The sequence below is a fragment of the Hemiscyllium ocellatum genome, chromosome 7, assembly GCF_020745735.1.
Source record: "Hemiscyllium ocellatum isolate sHemOce1 chromosome 7, sHemOce1.pat.X.cur, whole genome shotgun sequence".
Lineage (NCBI taxonomy): Eukaryota > Metazoa > Chordata > Chondrichthyes > Orectolobiformes > Hemiscylliidae > Hemiscyllium > Hemiscyllium ocellatum.
Window position 1 is genome coordinate 77634293 of NC_083407.1, and position 16781 is coordinate 77651073.

At 41.8% G+C, this 16781-nt stretch overlaps 1 protein-coding gene across 5 annotated transcripts in view; it reads left to right on the top strand.

The window, feature by feature from the left end:
• Positions 1-16781, top strand: part of gulp1b (GULP PTB domain containing engulfment adaptor 1b) — a 386308-nt gene that overhangs the window by 213653 nt on the left and 155874 nt on the right. For all 5 annotated transcript variants that reach the window (XM_060827353.1, XM_060827355.1, XM_060827354.1 and 2 more), the window contains one exon: positions 437-516. In XM_060827353.1, coding sequence (XP_060683336.1) covers positions 489-516 — 28 coding nt within the window. In that variant the 5' untranslated portion in view covers positions 437-488. The remainder of the gene's footprint in view (positions 1-436; positions 517-16781) is intronic.

Sequence of the window (16781 nt, forward strand, 5' to 3'; positions counted from 1 at the left end):
CCTGTAAGCTGTCCACAATCTTGACTTGTTACTGCTGCTTCAGTGTCACTGAGCCAAAATCCTCAAACTCCCACCCTAACCGAACAAGTGGGTATACCATCAGCACATGGCCTCTAGGGACTCACCACCACTTTCTCAGTGATACATAGGGATGGGTAAAAAATGCTGGTCTTGTTATCAATACAGACACCCCAAGAATGAAATAAAGTAAACTGAGCCTTTTTCTCCTCCCAAATCTGCACAAGTCATTCATGAATATTTTTCAAGAAGAGTCTTTGTCATTGAAAATCACTTTATTAGAACTGTAATGCATTATTAAGCTGCTGGTTTTTACAGAGTTCACATAGATTATAGTGCTTGATATCTAATTATCTGTCTGAAGACTGTAATCATCACAGAAGGACTATATGATCTTATGCCTGTATGTCATTTTCAGATTTAAAAAAACACTGGAATACTGCTACTGTTTGTGCTGAACACTTATCAACATGAATCGGGCTTTCAGTAGAAAAAAGGGTAGGTGGATTTCTTGTCTTTATTGCGATTACTAACTTGATGACAAAAATGTTTTTGTTAACCACTAATAATTTCTGTCAATGTTAGTCCAGTATTTTAAGGGAAGAGTTAATGATTAACCAACAAATTTATTTGAGGTGTATTTGAAAATTACCTACTAAACTGCTGTATTTATTTCAAATAAGGTCCCACATAAGAAATTACCATGTGAAATTTAAACAAATTGGATTGGCAGTAGTGTAGTGACTTGCATGTACCGACATGGATAGAGAACTAATTGGTTGACAGGAAACAATGAGTAAGAACAAAACAGGTTTTTTTCTGAGTGGTGGCCAGTGACTATTAGAGTATTGCAGGGATCACTGCTTAGACCCAGCTATTCACAATTTGTATTCATGATTTAGATGATGAAACTAAATGTCATGCCTCCAAATTTGCAGATGACACAAAGCTGGTGGGAGGATGAACTGTGAGTAGGATGCAGAGATGCTTCAGTGTTATTTGGACAAGTTGAGTGAGTGGACAAATATAGGGCAGATGCAATATAGTGTGGGTAAATATGAGGTTATCTATTTTGAAAGCAAAAACAGCAAGGTAGCTCATTATCTGACTGGGAATAAGTTGGAAAAGGGGGATATGGAATGTAACCCAGGTACACCAGTTGCTGAAAGTAAGCATGCAAGTGGTGAAGCAGACAAATGATATGTTATCCTTCATTGTGAGAGGGTTTGAGTACAGGAGCGGTGATATATTGCTGCAATGGTGCAGGGGCTTGATGAGATCATAACTGGAGTAGTGTGTGTAGGTGTGGACTCCTTACCTGAGGAAGGATATTCTGGCTGTAAAGGGAGTGCTTTGAAGGTTTGCTAGACTGAGTCCTGCAATGTTTGGTTCAATGTGTGAAGAGAAATTAGATCTCTGAGGGCTATAGTCACTGGAATTTAGAAGAACAAAAGGGATTTCTTGGAAACTTATAGAATTCTAAAAGGATTAGACAGGAAGGATGACGGGGTATCCGGAACCAGGGGTTGCCATCTAAGGATATGAGGTTGGCCATTTAGAACTGAAATGAGGAGACTATAATTCATCCAGAGAGTCTGTGTAACTCTCTGCCACAAAACTTTGAGGCCAAAACATTAAATGTTTTCTTAAAGGAATTAGATATAGTTCTTAGGGCTAAAGGGATCAAACTGTATGGGTAGAAAGTGGGAACAGGGTATTGAATTGCTCAAAGAACCAAATACCCTCCTCCTCCTGCTCCTGTTGTCTGTGTTTCTATGAATGTTATTTAGATTGATAGGTGCCACAATTACTGCCACTTGTAACTTGGTGTTTTCAAATTGTTTGTGGTTTCTAGATCTTTATCTTTGCACATATTTAGTTATGGGTCGGAAAGTGTGGTGCTGGAAAAGCACAGCAGGTCAGGCAGCAATCCCCTCATTAGGAAGGGCTTAGGCCTGAAACGTTGACTCTCCTGCTCTTCGGATGCTGCCCTGACCTGCTGTGCTTTTCCAGCAACATACTCCCGATTCTTACCTTCAGCATCTGCAGTCCTCACTTTCTCCTATATCTTTAGTTATCCCTAACTATGGTTCTTTGGGTCTTTCAATCCTCATGCTTGCATTTGCCCACAAAATCTAGGTTCATGTCACAGTGCAGTATTGAAGTGCTGGACTATTCGAGTGCCATATTTTGAATAAAACATTCGACTAGGTTCCTTCCTTCCGACCACACTAAATGTAAAATATACATGGCCTAATCTGAAGAGGATTGTTGTTATCCTGGCTCCCTGACCGCCCTCAGCCAACATAATTTATTGATCAATGGAGTTATATATCTCATTTTTCTGAAGATAGAATCTTGCTGTGTTTAAACTGTCTGTTGAATCTAGCTAGTTAACAAGTGATGACATGTCAAACATCAGTGATTGACAGGAAAGTGATTTGGGGCATTGTAAAGATGTAAAAGACAAATGGTAGTTAAAAATCTGGAACAAAAACCCCAGTTTTTAAAATGACGGCCAATCAAATCAATCGAACATAGAATATCATGTTTCAACCTGTGACACTTACTTGTGTTTTGTTTTATCGTACCTCAAAAAGCACACATGAACTATGTTAAGGAAACTTGAGTCTATCGACCATGTTTTGTGCATCGTTTGTACAAAGCTGTCCTTGAGTTTGTCCAGTGTATGGAGTGAATTCGCATTGGTTTGTGTTTGAGCCCAAAAATGGACAGGCCCAGAATTTCCTGCCACTAACCAGTTTGCTAGCTCTGACCAGCCTCCAAGCTGTTTGCAAACCTGATGGTTCAAGGGTAAACAGCTGTAGATGGGGGAATAGCCAATAACAGCAATGAAAATGCCTACCACTGCCCCTCCAGCTAGCACATGAAGTCCCTGGCGTGGCTAAAATGCAGCCTGTAAAAGGAGATAGCCTCCTCGTAGTAGACAAGAGAATCAAGTCTGCAGAAACATTTTAACCCCCCACCTCTTTCTGTATGACTGCCTTTGAGATTCCCATGTTTGGGAAGCTGACCAGAATGCACCATCTGGCCGTAACTTTTCCTCTCCATTGAATAACATGGCTGGGCTGGAATTTCATAGCCTCACCTGAGGCGAATTTGGTGGCAAGGGGATATTTCATCAGGTAGGAGTGTTGCAACATTGTCCAATTATGGGCCTCATCCTTCCATCAATGGTGTTCTCCCATGGCAACTGGGGAATCTGAAAACTAAAGACTAATTAGCTTTAGTTGCAGGCTACATCCCACCTCGGATCTATAGTCTGTTTTCAAGGATGAGAAGCTTCAATGTGTTCACATTCTTCCTATAGTGTGGAGAACAGAATGTACACAGTACTCCTGCTGAGGTCTAACAAGTGTCGTGTCCCAGCCCAACAACATCGTCTTGCTCTTGTATTCCATGCCTAGTAACAAAGCCCAAGACACTGTGTGCGTAATTCACTGCTCTGTATACCTATCCTGTCACCTTCAAAAATCTGTGCACAAATACACCTCAGTTCTTCTGTTCCTGTACCCATGTAAATTATGCTCATTTGAAGTTGTCTTTAAATATTCTTCCTATCAAAATGCATCACCCCACACTTTTCTGAATTAAATGTCATCTGATACCTATCGGTCCACTGCACCAACTTGTCAACATCCTTTAAAGTTGTACACTATCCCCCTTATAGTTTACACTGCTTCCAAGTCTCATATCATGTGTAAACTTTCCTGAAGTTAAGCTGACTGGTCTGTAATTGTTGGATTATCGCTATCACCTTTTTTGAACAAGCGTGTAATGTTTGCAATTCTCTGGTCTTCTGTCACCTCTGGTGAGTCTAAGGAAGATGGAAAGATTTTGAGCAGAGGCCCTACAATTTCCACTTTCACATCCTTTAAATTCCTCAGATATATCTCACTCAGCTTTGTCAACTTTAAGTCAATCTATCTAATACTTCCTCGTTATCAAATTTGAACGCAGGGAGTGACAGAGTTTTCTCTTCTGTCATCTTGGTCTGGGTGTCTGGGTAGCAACTCCCTCCTCAGTAACGACAGGTGCAAAGTATTCATTTAATTCCTCAGCTAAGCTCTAACATCCCCTTTTGGTCTCTAATCAGCCCTGCTCCTCCTCTTGTCACTCTTACCATCTGTATGCCTAAAGACTTCAGTATTACATTTGTGTCGGCTGCCAGTTTATTCTGATAATTCCTCTTTACCTCTAATATGTTGCCACCCAATTGTACTTTCTAACCGACGGCTGTCATACGCACACTTTAACTTGTTTATCTTGATCTCTGTCACCTTTGTCATCTGGAGAGCTCTGGATTTATTTGCCCTAAATTTCCTTTGAGGGAATACACTGATCCATCTCCTGTTTAGAAGATAAAACAATACAGCGCTGAATAGGCCCTTCGGCCCTCGATGCTACGCTGACCTATGAACTATTCTCAGCTCGTCCCTCTACACTATCCCAAAATCATCCATGTGCTTATCTAAGGGTTGTTTAAATCTCCCTAATGTCACTGAGTTGACTACATTAGCAGGTAGGGCATTCCACACCCTTACCACTCTCTGCGGAAAGAACCTGCCTCTGACATCTGTCTTAAATCTATCACCCCTCAATTTGTAGCTATGTCCCTTGTATGAGCTGATGTCATCATCCTAGGAAAAAGTCTTTCACTGTCTACCCTATCTAATCCTCTGATCATCTACTATGTCTCTATTAAATTCCCCCTTAGCCTTCTTCTTTCCAATGAGAACAGACCCAAGTCTCTCAGCCTTTCCTCATAAGACCTTCCCTCCAGACCAGGCAACATCCTGGTAAATCTCCTCTGCACCTTTTCCAACACTTCCACATCATTCCTGTAATGGGGCGACTAGAACTGTACACAATATTCCAAGTGTGGCCACACCAGTGTTTTGTACAGCTGCAGCATGATATTGCAGTTCTGGAACTCAATCTCTCTACTAATGAAACCTAACACACTGTATGCCTTCTTAACAGCACTATCAACCTGGATGGCAACTTTCAGGGATCTATGTACATAGACTCCAAGATCCCTCTGCACATCCACACTACCAAGAATCTTTTCATTGACCCAGTACTCTCCCTTCCTGTTATTCTTCCAAAGTGCATCATCTCACATTTAGCTGCATTGAACTCCATTTGCCACCTCTCAGTCCAATTCTGCAGTTTATCCAAGTCCCCCTGCAACCTGTAACACTCTTCCACATTATCCACTGCTCCACTGACTTTAGTGTCATCTGCAAATTTACTAATCCATCCACCTATGCCTACGTCTAAGTCATTTATAAAAATGACAAACAGCAGTGGTCCTAAAACCGATCCTTGTGGCACACCACGAGTAACCGGACTCCGGACTGAATATTTTCCATCAGCCACCACTCACTGCCTTCTTCCAGAAAGCTAGTTTCTAATCCAAACTGCTAACTAACCCTCAATCCCATACCTCTGCATTTTCTCTAACAGCCTACCACGTAGAGCCTTATCAAAGGCTTTACTGAAGTCCATGTACACCACGTCAACTACCCTACCCTCATCCACATGTTTGGTAACCTTTTCAAGAAACTCAATGAGGTTTGTGAGACACAATCTGCCCTTGACGAAACCATGTTGACTATCTGAAATCAAATAGATGATTGCTTGCTAGATGATTATAAATCTTATCTCTTATAATCCTTTCCAAAACCTTTCCCACAACAGAAGTAAGGCTCACTGGGCTATAATTATCTGGGTCATCTCTACTGCCCTTCTTGAACAAGGGCACAACATTTGCAATCCTCCAGTCCTCAGGTACTACACCTGTAGACAATGATGACTCAAATATCAAAGCCAAAGGCTCTGTTATCTCCTCCCTAGCTTCCTAGAGAATCCTCAGATAAATCCCATCTGGTCCAGGGGCCTTGTCTACTTTCACTCCTTCTAGAATTGATAACACCTGTGCATAACTAACCTCGATCCTTTCTAGTCTAATACCTCGTACCTCATTCTTCTCCTCTACAATATTCTCCGATGTGAAAACCGATGAGAAATGTTTATTTAGCACCTCTCTGATCTCTACAGAGTCCACACTCAACTTCCCACTTCTGTCTTTGACCGGCCCTTTTCCTACCCTAATTATCCTTTTATTCCTCACATACCAATAGAAAGCTTTAGGGTTCTCCTTTATTCTATTTGCTAAAGACTGCTCAAGTCCTCTCTTGGCTCTTCTTAGCTCTCTCTTTAAGTCCTTCCTAGCTGATCAGTAACTCTCCATCGCCTCATCTGTACCAACTTGCCTCATCAACACAAGTCTCCTTCTTCTTAACAAGAACTGCAATTTCAGTTGTAAACCATGGTTCCCTTGCCTTATCACTTCCTCTCTGCCTGACAGGGACATACCTATCAAGGACACGCAATATCTATTCCTTAAGCCAGCTCCACATTTCCATTGTCTGCATCACCTGCATTTTGCTACCCCATTCTATGTATCCTAATTCTTGCCTAATTGCATTATAATTGCCCTGCACCATCGATAACTCTTGACCTGTGGCATGTACCTATCCCTTTATCTCACTAAACTAAACATAACTGAATTATGGTCACTCTGTCCAAAGTGCTCACCTACAACTAAATCAAACACCTGGCCTGGTTCATTACGAAGCACCAGATCCAATGTGGCCTCCCCTCTTGTCTGCCCTTCAACATACTGTGTCAGGAAACCCTCCTGTACACATTGGGCAAAAACTGATCCATCTGATTACTAGAGCTATAACATTTCCAGTCAATGTTGGGGAAGTTAAAGTCCCCCATTATGACCATCCTGTTCCTTTCACTCCTACTCAGAATAATTTTGCTAATCCTCTCTTCCACCTCCCTGGAACTCTGCGGAGGCCTATAAAAAAACTCTAAGCAGTGTGACCTCTACTCTCCTGTTTCTAACCTCAGCCCACACTACCTCAGTAGATGAGTCCTCATCAAATATTCTCTCAGCCACCGTTAGACTATCTTTGACTAACAAGGCCACGCCTCCACCTGTTTTACCGCCTTGCCTGTTTTTAGTGAAAGATCTAAACCCTGGAACCTGCAACATCCATTCCTCATCCTGCCCTATCCATGTCTCCGAAATGGCCACAACATCAAAGTCCCAGGTACCAAACCATGCTGCATGTTCACCCATCTTATTCCGCATGCTCCTGGCACTGAAATAGACACACTTCAAACCAGTTTGCTGTCTGCCAGCACATTCCTGCGATCCTGAAATCCTGTCTCTGTCCTTCCTACTCTCATCCTCCTGTGCACTGCAACTACATCTCCAGTTCCCATCCCTTGCTGAGCTAGTTTAAACCCACCCGAATAGCACCAGTAAATTTCCCACCCAGGATATTAGTACCCCTCTGGTTCAAGTGAAGAGCGTTCTGTTTGTACAAGTCCCACCTTCTCCAGAATGAGCTCCAATTATCCAAAAATCTGAAACCCTCCCTCCTGCACCATCCTTGCAGCCACGTGTTCAGCTGATATCTCTCCTTGTTCTTTGTCTTGCACGCGGCACGGGTAACAAACCAGAGATAACAACTCTGTTCTCACTCTCAGCTTCCATCCTAACTCTCTGAAATCCTGCCTTACATCCCCATCCTCTTTCTACCTATGCCGTTGGTACCTACATGGACAACGACTTGGGGCTGGTCACCCCCTCCCTTCAGGACCCCAAATATACGATCCGAGACATCATGGACCCTGGCACCTGGGAGGCCACACCAACCGCGAGTCTCATTCGTTCCCTACAAATCTTCTATCTGAGCCTCAAACTACTGAGTCCCCAATGACTAACACTCTCCTCCTTTCCCTCCTTCCCTTCTGTGCAACAGGGACAGGCTCTGTGCCAGAGATGTGGGCCCCACTGCATATCCCTGGTAAGTCGTCCCCCTCAATAGTATCCAAAATGGTATACATGTTTTTCAGGGGAACGACCACAGGGGATCCCTCTACTGACTGTTTTTCCCCTTTCGAACAGTCACCCAGCTTTCTTCTTGCCTAGGAGTAACTACTTCCCTGTAACTCCTATCTATCACAGCCTCTGCCTTCCGAATGATCCGAAGTTCATCCAGCTCCCACTCCGGTTCCCTAACACTGTCTTGGAGGGGCGAGAGTTGGGTGCACTTCCTGCAGATGTACTTGGGTGGGACTCTAATGGAGTCCCTAACCTCAAACATCATGCAGGAAGAACATTGCTCTCCCTGCACTGCCATCCCTGCTCGTCCCCTCGTCACAAAGTAAAAAAGAGACGCTTACCTGATATGTCCCTGGTCCTTAAGGTTAGAGGATTGGTTGGATGGGAGGCCCTGCAACGGTAGGGTCTCAGGTTGAGAAGACACTGACTTATATAGCAGGATGGTAATAAACATAAGAAGTCCCTCCTTTCCCAGAAACTTCTGCTCTCTGACTTCAAAATTAAAAGCACAATCAGTGACTCCCCACTCCCGGTGGCAGGCCCCTGGTGCAAGCTCCCGCCCTTCGAGTTGCTGCTGCCGCTGAAAAACATTGCTGCTGCTGAGAAACATTGATGACATGAGCAAGCCCCCAGTGGCCTTCCTTGCCCAATACTTTACCTGCTTTTCGCCAAATATCTTGCCGGGACCAGTTATTTTCCCCTGCTTGCCACTACTCTCACCACTTCCAGGGAGGCAGAAAGTTCCTCCTACAATCACACCTAAGCACTGTTGGATTCTAGATCTCCTCCCAAATCCCACAGTCGACCTGAAAATTGATTAATTACTCCACATTGATTATTGATTAATTACTACAACTGCACTTGCCATTAAGAATATTTTCAGCTGATCAAGCCATGCTATTTTAAGATTGGCCTTGTGTCATGTGAGATCAGTTGTTGTGTACAAATTTCTTGCAGATAATTGGGTTAATTATTATTTTTTGTGAAACAATAAACAACAACTCTTCTTTCAATCGCAAATATACTTGCAATGAAAATCCCTTGAGAAACCTGGAAAGCATTTATTTTGCATAAAGTATAAGGCAAGGTAAAACATGACCTCACTTTTTGCTGAGTCAAGTTTGAAAACAAATATCCATGCACACACGAGGTTCAAGTGTCTGTAACTAGAATTAAGCCGCAGAATATCGATACAGTTGAGGAGTAAACATGGTAGTTGGAAGTGAATTGGACCAGCTTTTATTACAAAGTATTTTTTTGTTGCAAAGGCTGTGCAATTGAAAAGGCTGTGCCAGCTACCCTTTATTATTAATGTTTAAATTAGGAAAGTTGAATAATTCAATTATTCATGTGAACAGCAATGAGTTTGTTGAAGCAAAAACTTCCAGTCTGGAGGGGGTGTCCAAGAATAATTCCCAAACACATTTATTTTGGTAGCAATAACTACAGGAAAAATGTTGAGGATGTCAAATATTGTCATAAATCTCATAGAGAAAACAGAAACTCACCTTGGACGATAAAGATGGGCAATACCATTTTATTAATGAGATTTTTTTTTAATCATGTTGTGATATATGAGGTAGTAATAATTTATCCAATTATTAGACATATCCTCAAAGCCAAATTAATTGATAACTCACTTTTTCAGTTAAGCATCCACGTTGGTCATTAATCACCTCTTTGATTTTTGTATTATGTCCCTAATAAATGTTCAGATGATTTTATTGTGGCTGTTGCCAGACAAGCCATCTTAAAACATTAACTTGTGTTCCAGTCTTTATATTGTAGTTCTCATTTTGTTAAATTGTTTCAATATTTATGAGCAGCTGCTCAGCTGCTGCATTTGCGTAGCTATGTCCTAATCTGTTGTGACCAGGTTGTCATATCCTTGCTTTTAGAGGCTAAATCTGTCAGTGTTTTTGCTGAAATGAACACATCTTGTAGAAAACTGCCTCCTTTTCCCCAAGGGCCATGATCTTTTTTTATGGTAGTCACGTCAAAGAATTCAGTCTCCTGATTAAAGTTTCATAATTTAGCCTTGAAACTGTTAACACTTGATCCTTCTGAGTCCAATGCTATCTGTAATATTGGTTCTCATCACAGAGTAAAATTTGTGAAATATTTCAAGCAGTTCTGCATATTTCCCTGGGTTGAACATTACTGATAACTTTCTAGCAAAAAGTTAAAGAAAATAGTGGCAGGTCACCAGGGAATAAACCCTGCTGTGCTTTGAACTAGCCTCGATGTTTTGAGCAATTTGCAGCATCGTTTATGAACTTGCGGGCCGATGAGGCAACTTTCTGACTAAATATCAGCAAGTGGCCAATTAAAGGGATAAAAACTTGTTAAATGTCTTACTAATGCTGCAACTCACCTCATTAATATTCAACTTCCTATATTATCAAAGGTGCTGAGCATACTCGATATGAACAAACCTTGATGTGGAAGTCAGAGTTGGTACCTGGCAACATAATCTTACAGCTGGCTGTGAAAAGCCTCCATGTTGTTCAGCACCAAGCAACATCTCAGGGCACGATGCGTGGGTACATGCAATTTCTGTCCATTTATATTGGCATCTGACATTGACTAACCCTCTATAACCATCATGGCATCTTCCCGATACATTTGCAGGTCACATAGGAAGCACAGACTTGCATTGTAGGGCGCATTGGCAACTAACATTGAAAGGCTACTGCAAGGACACCTTTTGAGTAGAGAAATAGACCCACCTCCAGGTTGTATGCTGGGGCTGATCATGTGATCTCTTAGTGTTCACTCACTTAATTCCTACTTGCAGCATCCATGCCGTGCCGAGCCTTGTAGTAGATTGGCCAATCAGCCAGTCCCAAAAGCTATCATTACCTCCATACTGAGGTTATCCTTAGCACAGGCACTCAGGCTGCTTGTCATTAGATGTTGTTATCATCATGTTGTTGTATTTATGGGTGGTGCACTGAGATGTCATTCTAACACCTACAACATATGCCAGCTGTTGTGCAGCAAACAAACTCTACATATATCAACCAAATAGTCCCGTCAGAAACTGTTAAGAGTAGTTCTCATTCCAGTCAAAGCTGTGAGGGTGAGGGGATGCAGGATTGTCAGCCTTGGGCATGGACTGCATGCAGTTCAAGTGGTAAGCCATCCTTGAGGTGTACGCGTTTTGGGGGGGTGGGTTATGTTTGAGTCCAGTGCAGGAAGTGGGCGACAGTTAGTCTTGCAGGGCTGTAGGAAGAGGAAGCCCCTCTTGTGCGTGACAGATCTCAGCTGCATCAGCCACTGGAAAACTGACAGGAACAGTACCTTGGGACAGAATCCTGGAAGTCTCTCCCTAAGGGCATTGTGGGTCAACCCACAGCATGGGGACTGCAGCAGATCAAGAATGCAACTCACCACCACCATCACCACCATCACCACCACCTTCTCAAGGGGAATCAATGCTGGCCAGCCAGTCAATATCCACATGCTCGGTGTGAATGAAAACAATCGGATTGACACATGGCAGGAGTTGATGAGAGCTGGGAGCAGCAGACAGACATGGAATGTAAAATAATCATTGGTTAAAATGCTGCATTTGGTTGGCATTTTGGGAGTAAACCAAAGCCTTTATTTGTTTTGTTAATGTTTCACTTTTGAGGCCTGTAAGTAAGAACTCGGTTGAAATTGTCCAAATGATTCCTTGCATGTGACCTTCCACAGTGACAAAATGCAGGTCCAGTGTGAGCATTGGGAATGGGAATGTGGTAAGTTAGCGAGGGTATTGAAATGAAATGTAGCTAAGGACAGGGTACTTGCTGCCCATTGTTCAGAATGCATACATCTTGTCCCCATCAAACTGCACTCAGCCTTCACACCCAGTATCTTATTGATGAATGCTCCATCTCTTTTTTTTTCCCTGTCTTTGCTGGTGCTCTCGCCCTGGAATGCGTTTGGAATCTAGAACCTTAAAATTCAGAAGTGAAAATACTACCAACCGAACCATGTCAGAATAGTAATCCAGGTTGCAGTTCTTCGCTAACAGCCAAAGCCTAAGGAGTGGCAATTCAGTGATGTGTGAACCATTGCTCCCACACTGAAAATAAATGCCAAGTTGCAAGCCAATAAATTCATTAGAAGGTCACTTCCAAATTTCTGAGCAAGTCACAAGCCTTCAGAGTGGTGTCCTGCTTCACCAGTAACTGATAACCAGAGGATGACTTAGTGGGATTCTCAATAGATTATTAATGCAGAAACTCCAATAATGTTCTGGGGATTCAGGTTCAAATCAATAAAGAATCTGCAATTAAGAATCTAACAATAGCCATGAAGCTGTTGTCAATTGTCAGAAAAACCCATCTGGTTCGCTAATGCCCTTAAGGGAAGGAAATCTACCATCCTTACCTGAGCTGGCCTACAAGTGACTCCAGACTCATAGCAATGTGGTTGAGTCTTAACTGCACGTTGGGCATTTAGCCACAGGCAATAAATGCTGGCCTAGCAGTGACGTCTATATCATGTGAGTGGATTAAAAAAAAGAGACTGGCTGCTTCTGGGTCCTAAAGCCTGTTGGCTAAAGCCAAGTTTCCAGAGGATCCAGTGGTGAGTAAGTGGTTCTCTTTTACATGTTGTAGGTGAGGTTCACAGGGAGAGTGGAGTCTTGAGTCAAATGCAGGAGGTTGGTTTTCAGAGGTTATGTCTCCTATTGTTCCCAGGTTGGGCAAATGGAGCCACCTGCTAACTTTGCAGGCAGGCCGGTCATGGGATGGCAACCACTTTTCCCATCTGTCAGGGAGATGTTGGTGAGGTCAGGCACTTCAGAAATGTCACTGATCACCCCTTATTTCCCACCATGAGGAGGGGAGCGATTCAGCCAGCTGCACCGTTTATGATGCACTACTGGATAGATCGTGTCAAAAAAAGCAACCTAAAATGCCTTTCTCTCAAAAGTGAGCCCGACTTTTACTCACCATTTTTAAAATGTGTTTTTTAAAATGATTTAATGTTCGATTGTATTCTCTGTTTCTAATATGTAAAATTTAATGATCTTCGTGCCTTTTAAAGGTAGCCTAAATTGATTCAGAGAGTGTACCCACTTTGTCAAAATCTCTCTTGTGTAACTGCAGTTCCGCAATAATTTCAAGTTAAGGCTGCATCTCGTCTGTTTATGCTCGTGCTTCAGAATGTTTCAGCCTATGCTGTTTGATTCTCTGAGCTCTCTTCAAATTCCACCCAAGTCTCATAATGTCAGATAAGCCATTTTTTATTCAAAATTAGATCTGGCATTTTTTTCCTAATGCCTCCTTAAGCAGTTTGTTCCAAAAGAAACATTTGAATTTGGTGCCCTTGTGTTAAGTTCCTGGGAGAGGGGAGTTGGCAGTGATTGGTGGAGGAATCAGAGAACAGTAAACTGGTGGGTTGACAATCTGGCAGGAGTCTGATGTCCAAGGGAACCTCCCTCTATTCCTTCTGGCTTCATAACTTACAATCAGTAGCTATAGAGACCACTTGCAAGTTCTTAATAACATTACCTTATATTGGAGCAAGTTCTGGTCAAGGGATTCTACAATGCAATTTCCTCTTTGCTTCATATATTTATAGGCCGACAGGTCATCCATTCAAAGTACTCAACCTGGTCCCCAGGCTTTAACACAGGGACCAGCACACATTGGGGTAGACTGCATCAGTGCTAAATTGGTATGTGTACTGCCCATTTTTTGCTTGTGCCTGTTTCAGGTACAACACATACTAATTTCTGCCCAAATGCTACAGCAAGTTTTGCATTGGTGTCGAAATGGGCAAATTTGCACCAAAAATTGGCAATGGGAATGTTTTTTTCCAAAGAGACCTTTCTCAAATCCTAAGAAAATCGCTGGCCAAACCAAAAGCATTTGGCTTCCTGGGCAGATGTTAAAGTATTTATTCATTTCTCTTCTTTAACTCTGCTGAAATGTAGATTTAGCTAACACTATCCTTCAGAAAATACACTATCTAAATCTGTAAAAAGACATGAGGCAGAGTTTGAAATTCTGCCATATTTTATGTTTTGCAGAATTTGCAACTGGCTTGCTGACAAATTCTTCTTTCAAAAGAAAATAAATTAAATCATTTCTTTGCCTAAACCAACCAAACTAATGAAAATAGTTATTCAATTCCTTTTAAAAATAATGAATATTTGAGTAGAAAATGTTAACGTTAGCTTTTTTTAGTGTCCTAAATGTATTTAAACATTAAATATTGAGACATTTGAGGACTGATTTTGTTTTGATGTATTTTCAGTCACATTTTATTTCCTGAGTTTTACTTACTTTCTGTCCTCTTTGATACAGAATCAATGTGTTTTGTAAATACTGTTCATGATCTTGTTCTTACTTCTGATTATCCTAACATGTTTAGTGCCCCAATTAAAACAAGATGGAAGGTAATTTGAGACATATATGCCAAGAGTTTGTAGCTATTGTCATATGGCTGGAGGCACTGTTTGAATTATACAATCCGTGCAGTGCAAATAGAGGCTATTCAGCTCATTGAGTCTGCACCGACCCTCCGAAGAGCTTTGCACCCCAAACTGTATCCCGGCCCCTCATTTACACATTCCTGGACATTTTTAGCATGCCCAATCCACCTAAACTATATATTTTGGACTGTAGGAGAAAACCAGAACACCCACTAGCAACCCGTACAGACCCAGGGAGAATGAACAAACTCCACATAGACAGACACCCAAGGCTGAAATCAATTCTGGGCCCCACCGCTGTGAGGCAGCAATGCTAACCTCTATGTCAATGTGCTGAGAAGTTTGGTCTAAAACAGACTGGTCAAGAAGAAATTCAATCTTAGGGGTTAGTCTTCAATGTTAAATTATTTATTATACACTAGTACTAACTCGTATATAAGAATCATTGACATACACGGCTCTGATGTATTAGGGAAGGATTAAACTATCATCTTTGTACATACTTGCCTAGGTATGCTGTGTTTCTTATAGTGTGTGTTACCCTGATTTGCTTGGATTGTTCCTTCCAGTCTGTCCTGACTCCATCCACGTGATCCTATTTATATTCTGTGATGTGCAGCTCCATGCCATCATTCCAAGATTGCTCTGGGTTCCTGAAAAGTTTCTATGACACCAAGCTTTTCTCCTCTTCAGAAACAATGATTAACAGTTGCATACATTCTCAAATGAGTTGTCTTTTTTATAACATTTACTGCACAATTTTCCTACTTCTACTACCCTCCCCAAACCTTTCACTTGTTTTATCTGTTTCAATAGGTATAATAGGAAAGTCCATGATAAAATATAGACATAATTAATGAAAACTGATGATCTTGAATTTTCTTTGCTGGCTGTTGTTAGATCAGAGATTCAATAGATCTGGCAGAAGGGAGTTATGTTTATGTGTCTGCAGGAATCTGTAGGAAGTTGATTTGGTTTGTCTTGAAGTTTGTTCCTTCTAGTTTGTTATAACTCTGTCCATGCTGTCCCATTTGAAGTCGATGATATACAGCTCCATGACCACATTGCAAGGTTGCTCCTGAGTCATAAACTGAAATGTTTAAAAAAAAGTTAAACTTTTGTTACAAAGCATCTTAGTTTAGTTACACAAGTCAAAGAGGGCAGTCTACTAATGAATCTGATGTGGACCATTTACATTCTTACATTAGCAAGAACGCTGGCTCTACATTCATTCATTGTTGAGCCATTTATGGAATTCCTTCACATTCTGCCTTCTGTAGGTAGCCTGTACATTATAAAATCAGGAGCAAGCCATTTAATCTCTTGAACCTGTGTTGCTATTCAGTGAGATCACAATTGATCTATAACCTATCCTTACCCACCTCCCTTGTCTCCTTATCCGTCAATGCCTTTGATAAGTAAAAATATGTTGAGTTCAGATTTTAAAATATTAATTGAGCTGGAATCATTTTTTTTGGTAAAGAGATATTCACCTCTGTACTTTGTGCAAGGCAATGTACCATAAATGCTGTTATGAATAACCTTGATCTGATTTTTATGTTTAGGTCTCTATAAAATCTGATTGAAGATTTGTAGTTCAGGTATCCGTTGTTGTGGTTCTGCTCGCTGAGCTGGAAGTTTTTGCTGCAAACGTTTCATTCCCTGGCTAGGGAACATCATCAGTGCTGTTGGAGCCTCGTGTGAAGCGCTGCTTTGATGTTTCTTCCGGTATTTATATTGGTTTGTTCTTGCCGCTTCCGGGTGTCAGTTTCAGCTGTAGTGGTTTGTATATGGTGTCCAGGTCAATGTGTCTGTTGATGGAGTTTGGGGATGAATGCCATGCTTCTAGGAATTCTCTGGCTGTTCTCTGTCTGGCTTGTCCTATGATAGTGGTGTTTTCCCAGTCAAATTCATGTTGCTGGGTTGTCTGAGTGTATGGCTACTAGAGATAGCTGGTCGTGTCGTTTTGTGGCTAGCTGATGTTCATGGATGCGGATTGTTAGCTGTCTTCCTGTTTGTCCTATATAGTGTTTTGTGCAGTCCTTGCATGGTATTTTGTAAACTACGTTAGTTTGGCTCATGCTGGGTATCGGGTCCTTTGTTTTAGTGAGTTGTTGTCTGAGCGTGGATGTTGGCTTGTGTGCTGTTATGAGTCCTAAGGGTCGCAGTAGTCTGCCTGTCAGTTCTGAGACGCTCCTGACGTATGGTAGAGTGGCTAGTCCTTTTGGTTGTGGCATGTCCTCGTTCCTCGGTCTATCTCTTAGGCATCTGGTGATAAAGTTGCGTAGGTATCCGTTTTTGGCGAATGCCTTGTATAGATGTTCCTCTTCCTCTTTTCGCAGTTCTGGTGTACTGCAGTGTGTTGTGGCCCTTTTGAAT